Below are 19846 nucleotides of genomic sequence, written 5' to 3'. Positions count from 1 at the left end.
ACGTACCCTCTAACAAATAAACCTGGAATAGCGGTGGAATAGTTATACTCTGTTTTGTCTTTCTCTGTCATCAGTAATTTGACATTTGAAGGAAAAAGACAAAACAGAGTATAACTATTCCACCGCTATTCCTTATTTGTTAGAGGGTTATAGTACAGATTTACGATCAATCATAAAACTGTGCTTATAAGTATCTATCATAAAGTATAACATCGATATTATTTTACGCTGCAATTAATCTCCAATAATTATGAGATGAAAATACATTTTGATCGATCACACTGTGCGAAAAGAACTCCACAAAATAAAAAACTCTTGACTGAACCCTCAGATACATACAGGGTATAATCAGAACGCTAGCAAATACTTAGCGTTATTATTATACTACCTAAACACAATCCAACACCAATAACCATTTGCCTCATTTTGTAGTTTCAGTATTTTTCAAACCCGCAATGTATAGCGTGCAAAACTCGAGTCACCCTACCTACGATGTGGAATTGACTACAACTGGCCCACTAACGCAACGTTCGTTGACCTCTACCGTCAGTCAAATGTTATATTTGCAATATATCGTAAGTTTTTACAAAATTATAGGATTTTTTTATATTTTTTCCGCGTTTTTTTTGTGGTATCATATCAGTAATCATCAGTACTATCACCTGTCTTCGTTTTTGCCAGCGTTCTGGTTACACCTGGTGGTGGTGTATAAGTAGGTAGGTACCTATCAAGATTTGCATTGCGTCATCATCATCATGATCAACTCATCACCGGCTCACTGCAGAGCACGGGTCTCCTCTCATAGTGGGAAGGGTTTTGGCCATAGTCTACCACGCTGGCCATGTGCGGATTGGTAGACTTCACACACCTTTGAGAACATTATGGAGAACTCTCAGCACAGCTCGGGTCAGGTTTCTTCACGATGTTTTCCTTCACCGTTAAAGCAAGTGATATTTAATTATTTAAAACGCACATAGCTCCGAAAAGTTAGAGGTGCGTGCCCGGGATCGAACCCCCGACCTCCGATCAGAAGGCGGACGTCCTACCGACTAGGCTATCACAGCTTTCTACATTGCATACATTTTAGGTATAGGTAAGTACACCAACTGCGTAATTGGAGTTATTAAGAAGGTTGAACATCGTGGACAAATGCCAGTTCCTGCATTATTTATGTAATGAAGTCTTCCTGGTATTGCGTCGCCATAACGCTAATTGCAATCACGATAATGATCATGATAAAGTGTCTTTAATAAATCTGATTTGTGGTTAATTAATTATTATAGTTTCTTAAATTACCTTCTTCTTATATAATTCTTTAGAGTTATTCTTTTGTTTACTACCTTGTAACTATGTGATGCCCACAACTTCGTAGTTGTAATAATTGTATAATTAATATATTGTCGTACTTGCCTTTTAAAACCCTTTATTTTGATACCCCACTCGAGGGTATTGAATTTTTTTTCAGCCCGCACTTTAAAGCGTACAAAATCCGCCATTTTGATTTTTAAATTGAATTTTACTGTTTGTACCGACACTCGCGCCATCTAGGCAAATCTAATGACGTATCATTTATTAAAATCGGTTAAAATGGTGAGTAGTTACAACAGGCGGACATAGAAACGGTCATACATACATGTATCTACATACACACATGTCAAACACATAAACCTCCTTTGGGCTTTGCCGCAGTCGGGTAAAAATAAATAATAAGCACGACTATCATGCCAAAAACCGAACTAAAAAGTAAAAAAATCACATTTGAAAATGACGTCATACAGCCGCTATTAAGATTTTTTCAAAAAAAATTGCCAATGTCATTCAAGATGATGTAAGGATTCCAACGATATGCCACACATCCAAATCTATTCAGGCATTTAGAAGTAACATGCATGAAACTATTACGAGTATACTTTTATATGAAACCCTGAAATTATTAAGTACCTTTTTGAGGCAGTTGTGTTATAAAATAAACTTTTGCAGAATCTTAATATTAGGTACACTTAAGAATCCTAAGATACACAAATCTGACTCATTTCGCAAACAACGAATACTAAACAAAGACTTTAATTTAATCTTGTTAACATTATGATTTGATACGATCATGAATCACTCGCATCTCTGAATAAGAGCTGTGATTTCATGGTTTTTGATGGGCATCAGGTTAAAAAATTGAGTTTGAATTATGCGCCATGAATGCGTCAAAATATTGAAAAATGATGTTATGAGAGGGGCTCTAATCTGTATGCAGAGTTGTAGATCGCTTTATAAGGGAAGGTCAAGTACGTACCTAAAGTTACATCACCATCAGCAACGGTGCCAAAACCCTTTTTTTTAATAAAGATGGCAAGCAAACGAGCAGGCCTGATGTTAAGTGATTACCGCCGCCCATGAACATTCGCAGTACCAGAGGAACCACCAATTCGTTGCCGGCCTTTCAGGAATTTGTTGGTCAGCCCCTTGAATAACCTCATGTTGTAATCTACAAGGAACACCGCCGAAGGGCGTTGATTCCACAGTTTGCATGTGGAAAAAAGGATCTGGCACACCGGGTGGTCGAAGTGCACCAGACACCTAGGTGGTGAGGGGTGAATTGTTTGCGGTGGCGTGCGGTGCGGTTGTAGAAAAAGGAGGATGGAATGAGATCAAACAACCCTTTGTGGTTTCTGGATCCACTAAAGAAGAATCCTCCATCGATTTCTGTCATGTGGTTATTTTTCAACTCTTGATAGCTCCATCAAAGCAACAGCGTATTATGAATATCCCAGAACCAAATATTCACTCAGAAAGAGGAAATTAATGTGGAGCTGAGACCTCGCGGCTTCATAGCGGATTAGTAACACCAGACTTTCTCTTCTCTTTCTTTAAAATAACCTGTCTCTATATTAAAGAGTTGGACTAGAAAAAGTTATATTTCAAATGTTCTTACCGAATTTGTTTCCCTCATTCCAGGTAGTGTTGGTGTTCATCCTGAGTATAGCATCGCTCATCATCTACTTCATCGACGCGTCCAGGTAACGCCCATTCCTTTAACTAGATTAGTTGCAAAATGTAGTTACAATATTAATTATACAATATCTTGTAATGCTGAATTCATAAGGAATACGTGAGTCCACAAATCAATGTGATATCAAATGTTTTGCTGGATATAGTAAATGTTAGCTTCTGTACCTGGGCTTGTGCTGATAGTAGTCAAGACACTAAAACATCTACTCTGAAATTCTGCTAAGTATTATGTTCATACTCCTCTCTAGCCTATGCTATTTCTTAATTTGTGGTCGCTAAAGAATTTTGTATATGTAGGCTAAGTGCCGTATCACAGGTGATTTAAAAGTCACTTGCTGTCATCTACATCTTGAAATCTGTGTGTACCTGTAGGCCTAGAATCAAAGTTGTAATAATTATATTAAGATTATCGCAATTGTTATTATTGTCTGAATTTGCGGTAATTTGGTTACGCCTATGCATTTTTATCAAGAACAGAAAGTGTCAGCTAATCTGAATTTATTACGATTCACTGTAGCTATTAAACTTTGGTGCCGATGCCCTTGTTAACACAAGGGTCACAAAGACCTAAACAAGAAGAATACAAGCAGTTTTCTACAATAAGTATAAACAGTACAAAGTTATACCCGCTATAGTTAATGTTAAATATCAAAGGTTATGGGTAAAAATAAAGTTGCATAAAAAGTTTGCACCTTGGCTAGGCCTGCAGGTATTTCTGATTTGTCTTGGTAATATGTGTTGAAAAATAATGTGCACTATGCAGCTGTCGTAGCAACTTTGTGTAATATTTGACCTACTAGAGGTGCTCTCTGTGTATTGTGTTACGGCCCTTAAATCTCTCTTGACTAATGTCCGCTAGCCCTGAACTACAGCTGGTATCTGTATTAGAAGCTTAACCGTATGTTGGAGTGTATTATTGTATTCCTTTCGTGTATTTCTCTTATAAACATATTATTATTTGTTTCTAGCGAGGAGGTGGAGCGATGCCAGAAATGGAGTGACAATATTACTCAGCAAATCGACCTTGCCTTTAACATATTTTTTATGGTCTACTTTTTTATACGAGTAAGTAATGATGACATGTGGGGAATTGTGATGCGTTTTGGATTACAGAAATTACATGTGCAATTTGGTAGGAATTTACGTTTTGTAAATTTTGCCGTCCATACATAGAATTAAAACATGACAATAAATAATGATAAGAATTTTCATTTAAGTGATATGACGTGGCACAGAATAGAGGGTTTAAAGAAAATCGAATGGAGGTATTCAGTCGTGAGACAGTAATGGTTATATTAGATAACGGTAACTGTACCTAACATAAGTTTAACTGTCATGCCATGCAACTGACTCTTAGATAGATAGTTATATAAAATTCGAACTAACATAGGCACACCCACTTTGTATTCATTTATTCCAGTTGTAGAGAATTGATGTATTCTGGAGACTTAACTACTTATTTGTTATTTTCTTTTTCAGTTTATAGCAGCTAGTGACAAACTATGGTTCATGCTCGAGATGTATTCATTTGTAGATTATTTCACGATACCCCCATCCTTTGTATCAATATACCTGGATAGAACGTGGATAGGTAAGTCTTTGTCTTACTGAGAGAGAGGTCGGTGAATCGAAAACTGAAACTATTGACGTAATATTTGGTTTTGAAAACTATTTTTCATCAATATGACCCATATCACCTACAGTGGTTGCAAAATACCTAGTCCAATCTGAAGTTGCAACATGGCGATTATGCAGGTCATACCCCTCTTTTTCACGTGGAACAATTTGTTACGCGTGCGCTATCCATATGTAGGTATAAAAGGAGAAACTGACTGACTGTCATCAACTTGCAGCTCAAACCGCTGGATCTAGAAACTTGAGATTTAACATGTAGGTTCTTTCTATAACGTTGACCCCCCACAAAGGATTTAGATAAATTCTAACGGGATCTATACAAAATTTGAATCGACGCAAAATGAAGGTAGTCCTAATTTAAATAACGAGCATATTATAGGTGATCGGCTTCACCGATGCTTAAGAAATTTGTCTAATCAGTCTCTTGGACAACCCCCCCATATCAAAATTATGTGGAATTGTCAAACAAATCTTTTACAATTTGCATGTACCTACGTGAAAGAAACGATCAGCCCCCCAATTGTGTAAGAAAAACGTATTCATTGTTATCGTAATAGTCAATAAATTCTGCCCTTTGATTGGTTGATTCGTTGTTTTTTCACAGCCAATTATAGGGCAGAATTTGTTGACGATACGATAACGATGAATACATTTTTCTTACACAATTGGGGGGCTGGTGTAATGGGTGGGCGAAATTCCAGCCAGCTGTAGATGTTAAATGGTAGGAAGGCAGTGGCGTTGATTTTTGAGAAAAGTGGTCCTTATTATCTTTTCTAATCTGCTTTTATTATCGTCAATATAATTTTAAAATGGCTGAAACTTTCCATTTTCTCTTAAATCGAGGCCATTGCATAGTTCCTCAGAAGTCAGATCAAACTGCAATAAGTAGATTCAGTTTTTGCCTCACTGATATCTCATCTTGTATGACTTAAATTTGCTATTTTTTCTTATGGTACCCTCATTTTTATCTTCCTCAGGGCTAAGGTTTCTTCGAGCTCTACGCTTAATGACCGTGCCTGATATTTTGCAGTACCTCAATATATTAAAGACATCGAGCTCAATTCGTTTGGCGCAATTAGTTTCTATCTTTATATCAGTATGGCTTACAGCGGCCGGCATTATTCATTTAGTAAGTTGTATTTTTTCTTATCCTCTACATTTTTAACAAATCTATTAATATCAGAAACCTGTTCCCTTAGCATAAATAATTGTGATTATTATAATTGCTAAAATTGCCGTGATTGACTGAATTTATGGTATTCTTGCTGCACTGTGTATTTTAGCCAATAGTAATGTGTCGGCCAATCATAGTTAAAATCGCAAAACGTATTTTACCGATGCGATTTATAAAAGTGGTAGCTCTGTATTCACAATCACTCGTACAGTTCTTGCAATTCACGAAGACGTGTGAACTATACTTGTGGTTACGCCGTTTACTTGGGCATTGCGTAAGTGTGCGTGCATGTCGGACCAATCAGACGAGAGAAAGCGCTCGCAAACGCACACATTTAGTGTACCTTACTTATACTGATACGACTTAAATACAAGCATGAACCAATGCAAGCATGAACCAAGCTTGAAATGAGCAGTCTTAGTGAAATGCAAAAACTATAACATGAAATTGGCTTGTTTCAGTTGGAAAATTCTGGTGATCCACTGGAGTTTGACAATGCGCAGTCATTGTCGTACTGGACGTGTGTGTACTTTCTGATAGTCACCATGTCCACTGTAGGTTACGGTGATGTGTTCTGTCACACTGTGCTTGGCAGAACATTTTTGGTTTTTTTTCTTCTCGTCGGCTTGGTAAGTTCCATTCCCACATACTTCTATACTAACATTAACGATATCTATTCTAATTACTTAAATTTACTACAATCTCTTAAAGTTCTAATTTGCAAGGAGGGGCAAGTAAGGTTACAACTGTTTTAATCTACGTTATTATATTTTATCGTTTCGAATATAGCGATATGACAGTCTTTGCCGAAACGAAGCGAAAAGACTTGTTACGCGTTGCGCTTGCGATTCCTTGCATAATATAGCCGTATTGAATAACAAAGCAAAAGGAAATATAACGATTGTTACCATAACAAGATTACCATAATAGCTCACATGGGACTTGGTAGAGATCTGTACTTACTGGTTTAACGCACAGCTCGTTGAATGACGTAAGCCTGCTAGTGCACTCACTAGAGCATGTCCGACCCGGCCGGGAGCCGACGCCGGCCGCCCTCGCTCGCCGACCGGTCGCTCCGGTCGCCGTTCTCTGTGCAACCTTCTAACGCTTTCCGAGGAGCATCTTCGTACGAGACGAGCTTCCCTTCGATCGATGATTTCTTGCATGGATGTTCTGTTTCTTTTGCTTTGTTACGTGAAGACCACTCGTGCTGCAGGGGACCCGCTCAGCGCCCAGCGGGCTCGCCCAGCCCGCGGCCGGGCCCGCGCCCCCCCCTCCCCCTCGCGTGCATGCGCACCTGTGCCTGGCTGTGTTCAGTTGCTCACATCACCGGTAGACACACACCCGTTCCTTTTCTTTTATTTTCGCTCCGCTATCGGCCACACTTCTCCGTCACCTAGCGACACGAGCCTCGTCGGGCATCGTCGTGCGCCCACGGCGGTGCCCGCGCAGACTCGCCTCCGACCGACACCGTGGTCTGTTGCAGGCGATGTTCGCTAGTAGCATTCCCGAAATTATAGAGCTGGTAGGAAGTAGGTCCAAGTACAGTGGCGAGCTGAAGCGCGAACACGGAAAAAGGTATCAGATTGATGTTTAACTCGAGAGCCGAAGCGACTCACCCCGCCGCGCGCGAGCTGGGTCGCTCCCCTCTCCATCACCTGCAGCTTGCTCAGTGCCGTCAGATGTATTGCGTTATCTACTCGCGCGCGCGCGCTCGCCGCCGCGGGGCCAGGCGCGCGCCGCGCCCGCGCCACGGGCACGTGGGGCGGGCGCCACGCACGCCGCGTCCGCGCGCGGCCGGCGCGCGTGCGCGCACTACCATGCGTCTATACCGCGCTAGCCAGTCCGGCGACACCGTTTCTTTTTAAGTTCTGTTCATCGATAGCTAGCGTCAGCCTGCATGCCCCCGTCCCTCACGCTTGCACTAGCGCTAGGTAGCTCGGCACGGCACCTCCCGCACCTCAGTCGCACAGCCTCGCGCGCGGGTCGCGGCCGGGCGGGGCGGGGGGCGGGCGGGGCGGTCGCTCACTGGGTTTGTGTGTATAGGCTGTGTTCGCCAGCTGGATCCCCGAGATCACGGAGCTGGCGGCGCAGCGCAACAAATACGGCGGCCGGTACAACAAGGACGTCCGCCGCAGGTACCCTGCTCTCACGCCCCCGCTCCGAGGGCCTCCTCTCACGGTTTCGATCTGACTTGGTTGATTGAATGCGGAGTTTGCTAATGAAATTTATTAATCCTTCACTAGAATCGGTCTCTCGGTGCCGTGGCGCATGCTCGAAGAGTTAGCTCCCGGCGGCCGCGCCCCTCTCCCGCTAGAGAGACAGGCGCGCGGTCGGCCGACGCACTACTACATGCCTTTTTCGTAAATCACACTCGAGACACCATGAGCTTTTTAATCCTTCTAACGAGACTAGATCAGGAGAGAGCCGAGTAACGTTGTGTAATGCTGTCGATGACGTAGTGTTTGGTTTGTTCGCTTGCACACGTGCCTGTGCCACGCTGTAGCGCTAGCTCCGGCACTCCTCGCGACACACACAGCCAGTGCCGCGCCGCCCCGGCGGCCGCCGACGCTCGCCGCCGCCCGCCCAGCGCGCACAGCGGCGAGCGTCGGCCGCCGAGCCACGAGACTTGAATGTGAATGTCTTGTTTTGTCTGTCGGCGTCTAGGCGATATTTGCCAGTTGTATCCCAGAGATAATTGACTTAATCGGCACTAGACCCAAGTACGGCGGCACCCTCAAGAATGAGCGGGGACGCAGGTGAGCCGCTGTCTTCACTCCGTTCCGTGAATGTGTTCCGTGTTGTAAATCTATATCTTCCTTTTCCTCTCTTAGCACGCTTCTGTGTTCTCACTTTATCTTTGCGGGGCGCGAGTCCCGCTCGTTGTCTTTGTTTTGAGTCGATATTGATTGTATTACTATGAATTGGTATTGATTCAGTTGACTAGTACCAGCAGATAGTGGCTAGTGTATCGTGACCTAGGTAATTATTATTTCTGTTAGTCGTACGTGCGTAATGAGGAATGCTATGGTAACGTAAGCTTAGTTGGGAGTACATGTTGAGTGGTACGTAGTGTGTCGGCAGCCTCGGCCGCTGGAGGCCTCCGCCGCTTCCTCCGTACCCTGCCCCGACTCCTGCCTGCACGTCTATGTACTGTACGAGTAATTTGACCCTCTTTATCAGTTTTGTAATATGTAATGTACTTTTGACTCGACCCCTCGGTTGTTTAGTGTATGTACATATGTATAACGTAAACATTCATAGAGCGTGGCAAGGCTGTGTGCATTGAGGACATTGTTAATGCCAACTTAGCTTAGTTCTCGGCATACCATCCGTAAATAACCCATCTTAGCCAAGAGATTACACGAATCATTCATACAGAATTTTGAATTAATAATTTTGAAAATTATTTGCGAATTTATGCAGCCATAATGAAGTAGAGATTTGTTACGTTTTATGATCAAAATGAATTCAGTTCCTTTGCCACACCTTAGATGAATACATAGATTGCATGAAGTATGTAGCTGGCAACTTTTTTGATCTAATTTTATTTATTTCCAACTACTAAACTCTCTTGTGTTTGCCGCGTTAACGGTTGCTGCTCTCTTTTGTATGTTTTTGTATGTATTAATTCACCAACCTCCATCATGGTATATAATATACATTTACTATCTTGCTACACACTACACACCTACACCTCTTAATCACATGCCGTGCCTAACCCACTTTGATTGAACTTATAAAGAATTGAGTCTCGATCATATAAATAAATCCATTTGTAATTCTTACAAACATATGTTTTCAATTTTAAGAACTGTACTGAGACTTGAGAGGCAAGCTATTGTGTGTCGTCGCCCTTCCGTGAATATTATTTCGACGTTGAAGACAATAATCATGAATTTAGTTACATCAATCCAACGTTTTGGATCCTTAATATGCTACATTCTTGTATTGTCTTTAGATCCAACTTTGACATTCACCTTGAAGTCACATTTCTGTGACTCAAAAAAATATCAAAGATATATTTGAATATAAATTATACATACGAATCCGCCCTTAAACGTGCATTTGCTTTGAATATAATATACTTAAAAATTTGCTATAGTTCCAGATTTTTTTATTTTGTTCATACTGTGTTTTATTTTTGTGTTTAGTGCGGTAGATAGCTACGTATCCCTGAACGAAACTGAGATTGTTTATTTTTTTGTGGTATAAGTGTTTTGTATTTTCTGTAAAGTCATAATTTTATCTAATTATTTTCCAGACGGATTTAACTTTAACTTAATTTATTGATAATGCTACCACAAATTAATGAACAAAGCTAATTGTGAATTATGGAGGTTTAAGCAGCAAAGTCTTCATTTTATTAATTTTTTAAACATCGCTTTCATAAAGGTTTGATTGAACAATTGGATCGATAATAATATTATTAATTGACAGAATTGGATCAGAATGAAGACCTTGTTTTAAATGTATTTTGTAGTCGTATCACGCTTATATCATTTATAGTTTTGTTTAACATCTGGTGCGACTTCAATTTAGTATAATTTGAACATTTTAAATTCTAGGAGGTCCCGGACGTTAGACAAATCTTCGAATTGCTGAACTTCTTCCTTCCTTTCTTTATTGTCAGAACTATGCTTTTGTGTAACTTTGCTTTTAAAAATGTAATTATTAAATTAAAGCAGTAAATAAAGACACTTGAGCTTTGGAAACTTTGAAATTTTCGGCTATTTTCTAATGAAATTTTGCAAACTCTTCAAGTAACAACTAAAGGCTAATTCTGAAAAATAAATTCGCTTTATCTGCTTCTTCAGTTATTTTCGTAGTAGATTCGAATGAACTTTACGAGTGGATGTTATAATATATTTGTACGATTTCAGGCATATAGTCGTATGTGGACATATAACGTACGAATCAGTGAGCCATTTCTTAAAAGACTTCCTACATGAGGACCGAGAGGATGTGGATGTTGAGGTTGTTTTTTTACACAGGTAATATGACCGACCTTATATAATTTAACCTTTTAAAGTAAAGCCTGAAACATAAAACGCGCGATGGCAGTGACGCGGGACGTCAGCTCTTCTAACGAGACTCTTCATTAAAACTTATAATAAGTACAAGGACACTGAGAAAAATTTGCTTCTAATTTTCTCATTTCCAAAGGGAGGATTTCTCATTTACCGATTATTAGGTACCTATAGAATCGGAAAACTACGATGGAGATTTCTACCAAATACCAATATTGGTAAAGGAAAGTTCTCCCTTACAAAAGGTGAAAATCAAACCCCAGGAAATTTCTCTAAGTAGACGTGGCGATATCCGAATAAAAGCACTGCATAGTGAATCACATTCGGTAGAACTAAGATATCGTACGCTGCGAGGAAGCAACTTACAACGACTTCTCTAGGTATTTCTCTACGCAATCAGTACCCTTATTATAAATGCGAAAGTGTGTTTGTTTTTTGGTTTGTTGGGTTGTCGTTCAATCACGCCGCAACGGTGCAATGGATTGACGTAATTTTTTGCATGGGTATAGATAAAGACCTGGAGAGTGACATAGGCTACTTTTTATCCCAGAAAATCAAAGAGTTTCCACGGGATTTAAAAAAAACCTTATTCCACGCGGACGAAATCGCGGGCATCAGCTAGTACAACATAATCCTAATACTTATACAAATTTCAAGAAGTATTAACGGGACCAGCTTAATCTCCAGCCATAACACCAGCCTGGGGAGGATATAAGTGTGCTAGGCGCCTATAACTTGCTCACTGTAAAGAATTGTATGAAGGCGTTCACGCTACGGGACGAGCATAGATGCTGCGCTGGTGCCTCCTAAAGTTCCTTGTAATACGAATCACGTACGCGTATGCACGCGGTTAGTGCGACGTCCTGTCGTGCAGTTGCCGTCACGCGCTTTGTCTTACCAATCCTTAAGCTTGCAAATAAAATATTTAAGTTTTGAACAATAAATTAGATGCAAAATAAGATTATATGTTGCCATGGATATATTTGAGCGGGAGTGTAAGCGTGGGAGTCACGTGATCAAACGGCGCTTTCAGAAAGGAGCCTGACCTAGAGCTGGAAGGCCTCCTGAAGCGCCACTACACCACCGTGGAGTTTTTTCAGGGTACAATGATGAATGCCGTCGACCTTGAGCGAGTCAAGGTTAGCGTAACCGAATAGCGCTGGCAATTAGTTATCGCACGGCCCTACTTTTTATCATTGATACGCGTCCGATCGAACCAGTATTTTTATTCATTTATGTGCATAAGTCGGAATTTTTCTTATGTAAAGATGCTGTTTTCATAGTCACAGTAGGATTTATCACTTTGGTAATTTGATCTTGTGGTTCCTTTAATGCAATCATTGCTTCACGGTGGGGCCGCAGCGGCCTGCGCTCCGGCCCCACCGCACGCGTATTTGGTACTACCTAGAGTGCATGGTAACGCGGCCCGCGCCGGATGTGGCCCCTAGTTAACTGAGCGTTGATGGCAGGAAACCGCCCGACCTGGAGCTCGAAGGCCTGTTCAAGAGACACTTTACCACTGTGGAATTCTTTCAAGGCACCATTATGAATCCAATCGATCTACAGAGGGTGAAAGTAAGTAGCACTGCACATTCCGCGATGTGATCTTTGGGCGTGGTATCGGTTTGAAGCTGTGCAGACTTGTCTTTCCTATAGACGTACTCGTAGAGCGATGCTCGTTCGTACCCTCTCAGACGAGACGGCGTTCTATTTGGAGGGATGTACAGTTCCTTCTAACGCCATGACTGGGCTGTGTGTGTGCCTCGCTGTGTTGTGTCGCTCCCCGCGACTGACTGGGCTCCTGTGTCAGTTGTACCTAACCTGGGTGTTGTGTGCGCGTTTGCCCACTCTGTGTACTCTAAACAATCGATATTAACTACTGTACAACTCGCATTTACTTTCCGAACAGTGCTAACTGCTAAATAAAACAAATTGGCATTAATGGTTGCCGCTGAAAGAGTTTCCGTTACAAAATTGGCTTTTATTCAGTAGATCGAAGTACAGATGTCGATTGTAGGTATTGTCGAGTGTTTACGGTAAGTCGTAGTTGCATGGCTTGGTTACGGAATGCTACTAGCAGTTGCATGTCACGTAGAACCATCTGCTTTTACTTAATGAACGTTAGGTGCGCTGTTAATTAATTTAGTACTTAATATGAACATCGCACTTGTAATTTATTTAGGTATATTGCTTTTATGTATGGGTAAAATATGTAAATAGTTAACAGATTTTTAAATAACCAACTTTTGTCCTTGATTTGTCTAACTTTTTTATCTTTAAGTATGTACCTATATTTATTAATTGTAGGCTAATTGTATGTTGTCGATTTCTATAAGGCCAAAGCTAGAGTTTATATAAAATTGGTTGCTGAAATTTCGATATACTTACCAATATTATGAATACGAAAGTGTGTCTGTTTGTTGGGTTGCCCTTAAAACACGCTGCAAAGAAGCAACGGATCGAGATTTTTTGTATGGATATAGTAAAAGACCTGGAGAGTGACATATACAATTCTAACCTAGGAATCAGATTTCCTATGGGATTTTTAAAATCCACGCAGGCGGACTCGCAGGTATCATCTAGTAACTAAATAAAATTGTATCTTGATCTTCAAATCTACTGTCTTTTATATACATGATATGAAGATGTTTAAATAAAAGATATTATTTGTCTTTGAATACCAAAATTATCTGCTCCTTATCTCATTTAAATATTTTTTGCAATTAATTTTCGTACAATCACAATGTACCGCCCTTACGGCGGTTACGCACTCATCCGACCCGTGAAAATACGTTCCGAAGTTGTCATAGAAGTATTTGTATGGTAGCTTATGCCATATGACGTAGATATTTTTTATATATTCACGGATATTCCATATTTTCACGGATTTGGGTCGGATGAGTGCGTGATTGCTCTTAAGCTTGTTAAGACTATTGCATATATTTAGGTGCACGAAGCGGACGCATGTTTGGTTCTGGCCAACAAATACTGTCAAGACCCGGATGCTGAGGACGCGGCGAACATTATGAGGGTTATATCCATTAAGAACTACTCCGACGACATCAGGGTCATCATACAGCTGATGCAGTATCACAACAAGGTCAGTCAGAGGTCACTCCAAAGTTTTAGCGATAGTGGATAAGTTTTAGTGTTTCGTGCTTATCAACAAATACTTCCGGAGGATGCGGCGAACATTATGAGGGGTGTTACCTACACCCCCCATTAAGAACTACTCCGACGACATCAGGGTCTATTAGGTCACCCCAAACTTCTTGTTCGCTCTGAAATATCTAGCGAGTTGCTTAATTGTGAGTCTCTTGCTATTCAACAAATACTTCCATTCTGCTGAGGATACAGCGGACATTATGAGGGTTCTGATTTATGAAATTTTCTGACTCAGAATCATCATCCTAGTGTAGGTACTACAATATAAAGGTCAGTCAAAGGGCACTCCAAACTTATTGAGTTCTGAGTGTAGATTTACTTGTGAGTTATTCTCATCTGTCCAAACTGTGAGTGTTGCGTTCCCATACCTTGATACTCAGCATCCTTATCTGGGCGTACGCACAGGTGCTTCTTTAACTATCCAGATGGATTCTTGCCAGAACTTTCTGAGATGTCCAGTAATTTTAATTTGTCCCCGCCAATATGATCTAATATGGACTTCCATATGGATATTCATGTAAGCCATATTCGTCTCGGAATACTAATTTTATATTTAAGCTTTAGGACTGGTCAGAACGCTCCTAACGTATCAAACGCTCAGACACTATTATAAATTCAGTGACTTATAACTCGACTTGATTAACTTTATATTTTCTCCAATTCTAGGCCTACTTACTTAACATTCCATCCTGGGACTGGAAGCAGGGAGATGACGTCATTTGTTTAGCGGAGCTGAAGTTGGGTTTTATCGCGCAAAGCTGTCTGGCGCCCGGCTTCTCCACTATGATGGCCAACCTTTTCGCTATGAGAAGTTTTAAAACGGTCAGCTTTCTTTTCAGTTACTGGGCACTATTAGCTTGTAAGATGTTTCCAAAACACCCTTTACTAATTTAATATGTTCTGATAATGCCCGCCAATGTTTGTGGTAAGAGTGGCAAATATTTGCGCAAGGAATTTTTATCCGTTTAAAAAAATGGGCACAGTTTAAAAAACTTCCAATGAATTCATTGGCCGATTTCAAGCTGATTCTTAAATTGTCTTAGTTTTTAACCGAAACTGCAAAGAACAGCATAATATACTCAATTGCAAATTAATTTAAATCTTAATGAGTTTCCCAAGAAACCAGTTGCTTAACCAAATCTATATCCCTGTATTCAAGGATTTTAGGGCTTAATTCAAAAGATATCAATAATGTCTTCGAATGTTTGGTGTCTAACAAAACCTAATGCGGCATTTTCGCAGTCACGGAAAAAGGCTAAATGGACATATGACTACAAAAGAGGTACCGGAATGGAGATGTACACCGACACTCTCGGTCCAAGTTTTATTGGAATGGTGTTCATACACGCAGCGGAGTAAGTGGATTAGAAAACGCTTACAGGCTGTGAGGCAACGCCAATTGAACTTATGTACCGGTTCAATCACATCCCATAACGTGGCCTACGAAGACGTCACTAACTTTAAAAAATCGTACACATGGCTTCGTTTTTGTGCAAGCTTACCGCTCCCGCAGACTACACACTAAACTATCAACCGATAGTTTATCCTACTTCTGAATTGTATGAGAATCAAGCTAATTTAAATCCTTTTGTACTTTTTACATAACATCTGAATAATTGGACAGTCCAAATATTGTAATCTGCGGGGGCTCTTACTGTCTCTACCTAAGTAGGTCCATGTTTTCTTGAAATAGTTATATGCACCAAATAATGATAGCAGTCCTGACTCCTGATGAATAGACTAAGAAACTAGAATAGCAATAGGTCTGAAAATATAATACTAATATAGATGCTAAGTACCCTCAGAATGAAAGATAAGTTCAGTGGCATAACAATGTTTAGTAGTGGTGTACCACGTCCTCAAGGGTTAAAAACTTAGTGACCTATGAATGTTGTGAAACTACCCCCATAATCCATTGTCCTCCAACACATCAGATTTTACAACACGTCAGAAGAAGACAAACAAACTGTGATGCAATGCAATCCAATAATGGCAATGCTTTGAATTGGTCAATGTCCCAAAAAATTCAACGACCCCGTTCAACAAAGAACTCCAAATAATAATATGTAAAATGTAAAAGTTCATATTTTATACTTTATAGTATTTTCTGAGATTCTGATGTCTATTACCGACGTTTCCTGACAAATGATTTATGACAATAATGACCCACTCGTTTCCCTAACTCATTTATAAATAGAACATAAGATATTTCCAAAAACCCTACCATTGTTACGTCATTGGCTTAACTTTAACTACCAAGCACTATAGGAACTTTAACCAGGACTGTGATTGGCTGTGACTAATACGGCACGAGCTTTAGCATTTCTCATTGGTTGATTGCAGTCCCCCGACACTCAGGCTTGGCAGAACGATTACCTGCAGGGCACAGGCTGTGAGATGTACACGGAAACTCTGTCGACTTCCTTTACGGGAATGACCTTTTCACAAGCTAGCGAGTAAGATAATATTCGCTTGCCTATTTTTTGAAAGCATATATTTATTATTTTAAATTAACGACATTTAAGAAAGAGGCGTTTCTATAACCCATACATTTTCCCATTATTCCCATATCATATTAAATAGATACCTACTAATATTACAATTACAACAAATACTATATATATATATAACCATCATGTAGAATTAAAAACCACTGACTCGCTTATTCCGTGTTTTCATGATTTTGTTTTGTTTACTAACATGTACTTATTTTGTGAAATCTATTTAATTTACTATCGATTTATATTTGTGGTCCATAATAATCTCTTACTTTTTCTGGTATATTTGCTTGCTAAATATTTTTATAAATTGTTTATTATAATATAGGAACTTCATGACGTGTTAAAGCTCTGGTTTCCTAAGTTAGGTGAGCGTTATATCATAACCGTCATGGCATCGCTGAAGTAAGCGTTTGCAATTGGTGTCCAGTAAAGAAGAATTTAGGTGGATGCTTGATTTTTAAAGAACTGAGAATTTACTTTTTACCCTCTTTTTTCAACAATGAAGAAGAAATTAACAAAAAGAAAAATTTGGTTTCTACACGGCATCGTACCGGAACGCTAAATCGCTTGGCGGCATGGCTTTGCCGGTACGGTGGTAACTAGCCACGGCCTAAGCCTGCCACCAGACCAGACCAGAAATTTAGAAATTAGAAAAATCCAAACCCCTGCCGGGACCTCCCACTAATAAGACCACATAGGTTACAGATTGCAACCCTCCTACCCCACGAGCTGTTTCAGTCAAGCGACCTATAGCATTGGTGAAATTGATAAATAACGCGTTTTTCCGCAGATTATGTTTTACGAAGTTGAAATTACTACTTTTGGCGATCGAGATCAAAGGCGAGGAAGGGACGGACAGCAAAATCTCAATAAACCCACGCAACGCTAAGATACATGCGAACACACAAGGTTTCTTTATTGCACAGTCCGCGGATGAGGTCAAAAGGTAACACATTTATTTCACTAACGCCTAGCCATTTCATCATCAACCCATCGCCGGCTCTCTATTGAGATCGAGTCTCCGTTCAAAATGTGAATTTTGAAAGGAGACTGAGTGTCGTGGCCATAATCCACGACGCTTTACAGACTTTTGAGAACATTATGGAAACTCTCAGGCGTACAAGTTTCTTCACGATATTTAGTTAGAGTACGCGACAGGTCGAGATAGTAATCGGGGAGGGAACCGAACGCCCGGAACGCACTAGGCTACCACCGCGTAAACCGTTTAATTGAACTAAATACTAAAACGCCAATCAATTTTAATGTACCCACAATGTACCTGAATTATTAAATGATAACTTCGGTCCTATAGTCATTGGCTGCATAAAATTGGGGTTAAGGTCAGGAAAGATAGAAAAAAGCTTTGAAATTTTTAGGATACTATAATTCGTCAGTACAATGTGTCAGTTTCATGTCCAGTTTCAGAGTTAAACTGTAAATATTATTAAACTAATTACCTACTACTACTACAACCATCGATACATTTCAAAAAAGTCTAAAGTTTAAATATTTGAATCGACATGCATTTTCACTTTCGTATTTGCTTGCGATGGCTTTTTCATTAGGTGTTACTTTTTACTGAACCGATTGTAATGGATCTTGGCATACTTTCATGGCAGAACCTACAACAATATGTGAATACTGAGTTCCAACAATCCTGATGCTACAGGGGTACTAAACCACGAGCATTGCTAATTGTGAGTTGATATTGTGGGGTTATGTAAAGACTGATCACAACTTCTCAACCATGATGTTTTAGGGGTTATGTTTACGTAAACCATGAGAGCGGGGATCTACCGATTATTATAATAGCTATAGGTACTTATTTAGAATAATTTTATAGATAAAAACATGTGGTTTAAGTTTTTATGTTAATTTCCTTGTTTTTATTTTCAGGGCTTGGTTTTATTGCAAAGCATGCCACGAAGACATCAAAGACGAGACACTCATCAAAAAATGCAAATGTAAAAATTGTAAGTTTCATACAATATTTTACTTCCTGATATTTTACTAATTGTGTACCTAATAATATTATAATTGTTTTCCTGTTTTCAAAGAGAACCATGACAGATTTATAAACGTTTTTGTATATTTTGTAAGTAAAATAAAAGTGTTTAGTTCAACCAATATTCTGTGACATTCTTTCTGGGACTCTCTTAACATCACTTGCTGTCTCTGTGATCACAAAACACTTTCTCTATTAAGTTTTTCTTTTCAATGTACCTATCTATGTCACTTGTGTTACACTTAGGAACATGTAAAGCGCAAAGTTAACGCCACGCCATGTGTTCTTGTTTTGTAAACATTAATGATATATTCGGCTAAACTTTTAGTGACCGCGCACCAGCGGAAGGTCGGAGCCGACATAGGTAACTTGCACCACACAATAAGCATACAGATTGACGTTTTTCAATTTATTTTCGTGTCTATATGATTTTGAGTTGCTTTAGTGGTGTTGCGTCCGTACCTCACTGACTGGATCGGCTGCAAGCCATTCTCGATCCGTGCTCGTTCACACCCTATACTTAGCGATCATTGTGTTTGTCTGCTCGCTCGTGAATGGATACGCCCGACACAATAAAGCACTTTGACACTTCACTTATGCCTCTTGAAAAGTTTCTCGCTCTGTTCTGATTTGTTTCCAATCAGAGCGCTCCAGTGCATCATTCAATATTGTACGAATATCGCAAGCGCGTAGCGAAACGTGCTTAGTTACACGATTTAGCCACTATTTTGCAAAGCACACTTTATTAAGTTATTCGAATTAAGGCGTAGATATAAATTGATATGATGCACTACGAAGCCCAACGAGGCTTGCTGCATGAAATTAAAGTAGAGTTGAAACTCGCAACGCAATTTGCACTTTCATTTATTCCCGAACACTTAGTTTAAACACTGTCTAAAATTCAAATCCATGAAAGCATGTCTCAGAAAATCAGAGTGATTCGAAGACGCTAAAATTCTCATCGGGAGTGAGCTTTGAAACGATACAAAGGCTTAATAGGACAGTTCCAGCTTGTCTGTGCTAATGACAGTGACTAACGCACGGTCGAGAGATCCGGTCGCTACTCATATCATCAAACGCATTTAGTAGAATCAATTTCATAATTTTACAATGCCTCAATAAATTCTGCTAAATGACGTTTCATAGAGTTGGATATTGGTACAGTTGTAAATTTGGTTCTACTATGTTCAAGCATCAATCCCGATCAGTCGAACAGGAGGGTGTCTTCCGTATGTGTCAGTGTTTACATTTTTGCAGATGTCGGAATGATGATGATGCAGACGGGGATGGTGAAACAAAGTAATACTTATCGAAGTGTCGATGGTACGGAACG

At 39.9% G+C, this 19846-nt stretch overlaps 1 protein-coding gene across 12 annotated transcripts in view; it reads left to right on the top strand.

Moving 5' to 3' along the window:
- Positions 1-19846, top strand: part of slo (calcium-activated potassium channel slo) — an 84220-nt gene that overhangs the window by 49029 nt on the left and 15345 nt on the right. For 3 of the 12 annotated variants that reach the window (XM_034973674.2, XM_069502301.1, XM_069502302.1), the window contains exons 2-16: positions 2950-3011; positions 3972-4068; positions 4483-4594; positions 5616-5767; positions 6274-6441; positions 7299-7390; positions 10696-10806; positions 12312-12417; positions 13790-13942; positions 14674-14829; positions 16351-16463; positions 17299-17454; positions 18405-18481; positions 18842-18877; positions 19771-19836. In XM_034973674.2, coding sequence (XP_034829565.1) covers positions 2950-3011; positions 3972-4068; positions 4483-4594; positions 5616-5767; positions 6274-6441; positions 7299-7390; positions 10696-10806; positions 12312-12417; positions 13790-13942; positions 14674-14829; positions 16351-16463; positions 17299-17454; positions 18405-18481; positions 18842-18877; positions 19771-19836 — 1657 coding nt within the window. Of the gene's footprint in view, positions 1-2949; positions 3012-3971; positions 4069-4482; positions 4595-5615; positions 5768-6273; positions 6442-7298; positions 7391-7858; positions 7951-8479; positions 8572-10695; positions 10807-12311; positions 12418-13789; positions 13943-14673; positions 14830-15249; positions 15363-16350; positions 16464-17298; positions 17455-18404; positions 18482-18841; positions 18878-19770; positions 19837-19846 lie in introns of all 12 variants that reach the window. The other 9 variants (XM_069502312.1, XM_069502311.1, XM_069502309.1 and 6 more) reach the window with 6 other exon arrangements.

The sequence above is a fragment of the Maniola hyperantus genome, chromosome 12 (genome assembly GCF_902806685.2).
Source record: "Maniola hyperantus chromosome 12, iAphHyp1.2, whole genome shotgun sequence".
NCBI lineage: Eukaryota > Metazoa > Arthropoda > Insecta > Lepidoptera > Nymphalidae > Maniola > Maniola hyperantus.
Note: the sequence above shows the minus strand (reverse complement) of the source record. Positions and strands in the feature narration are given on the sequence as shown.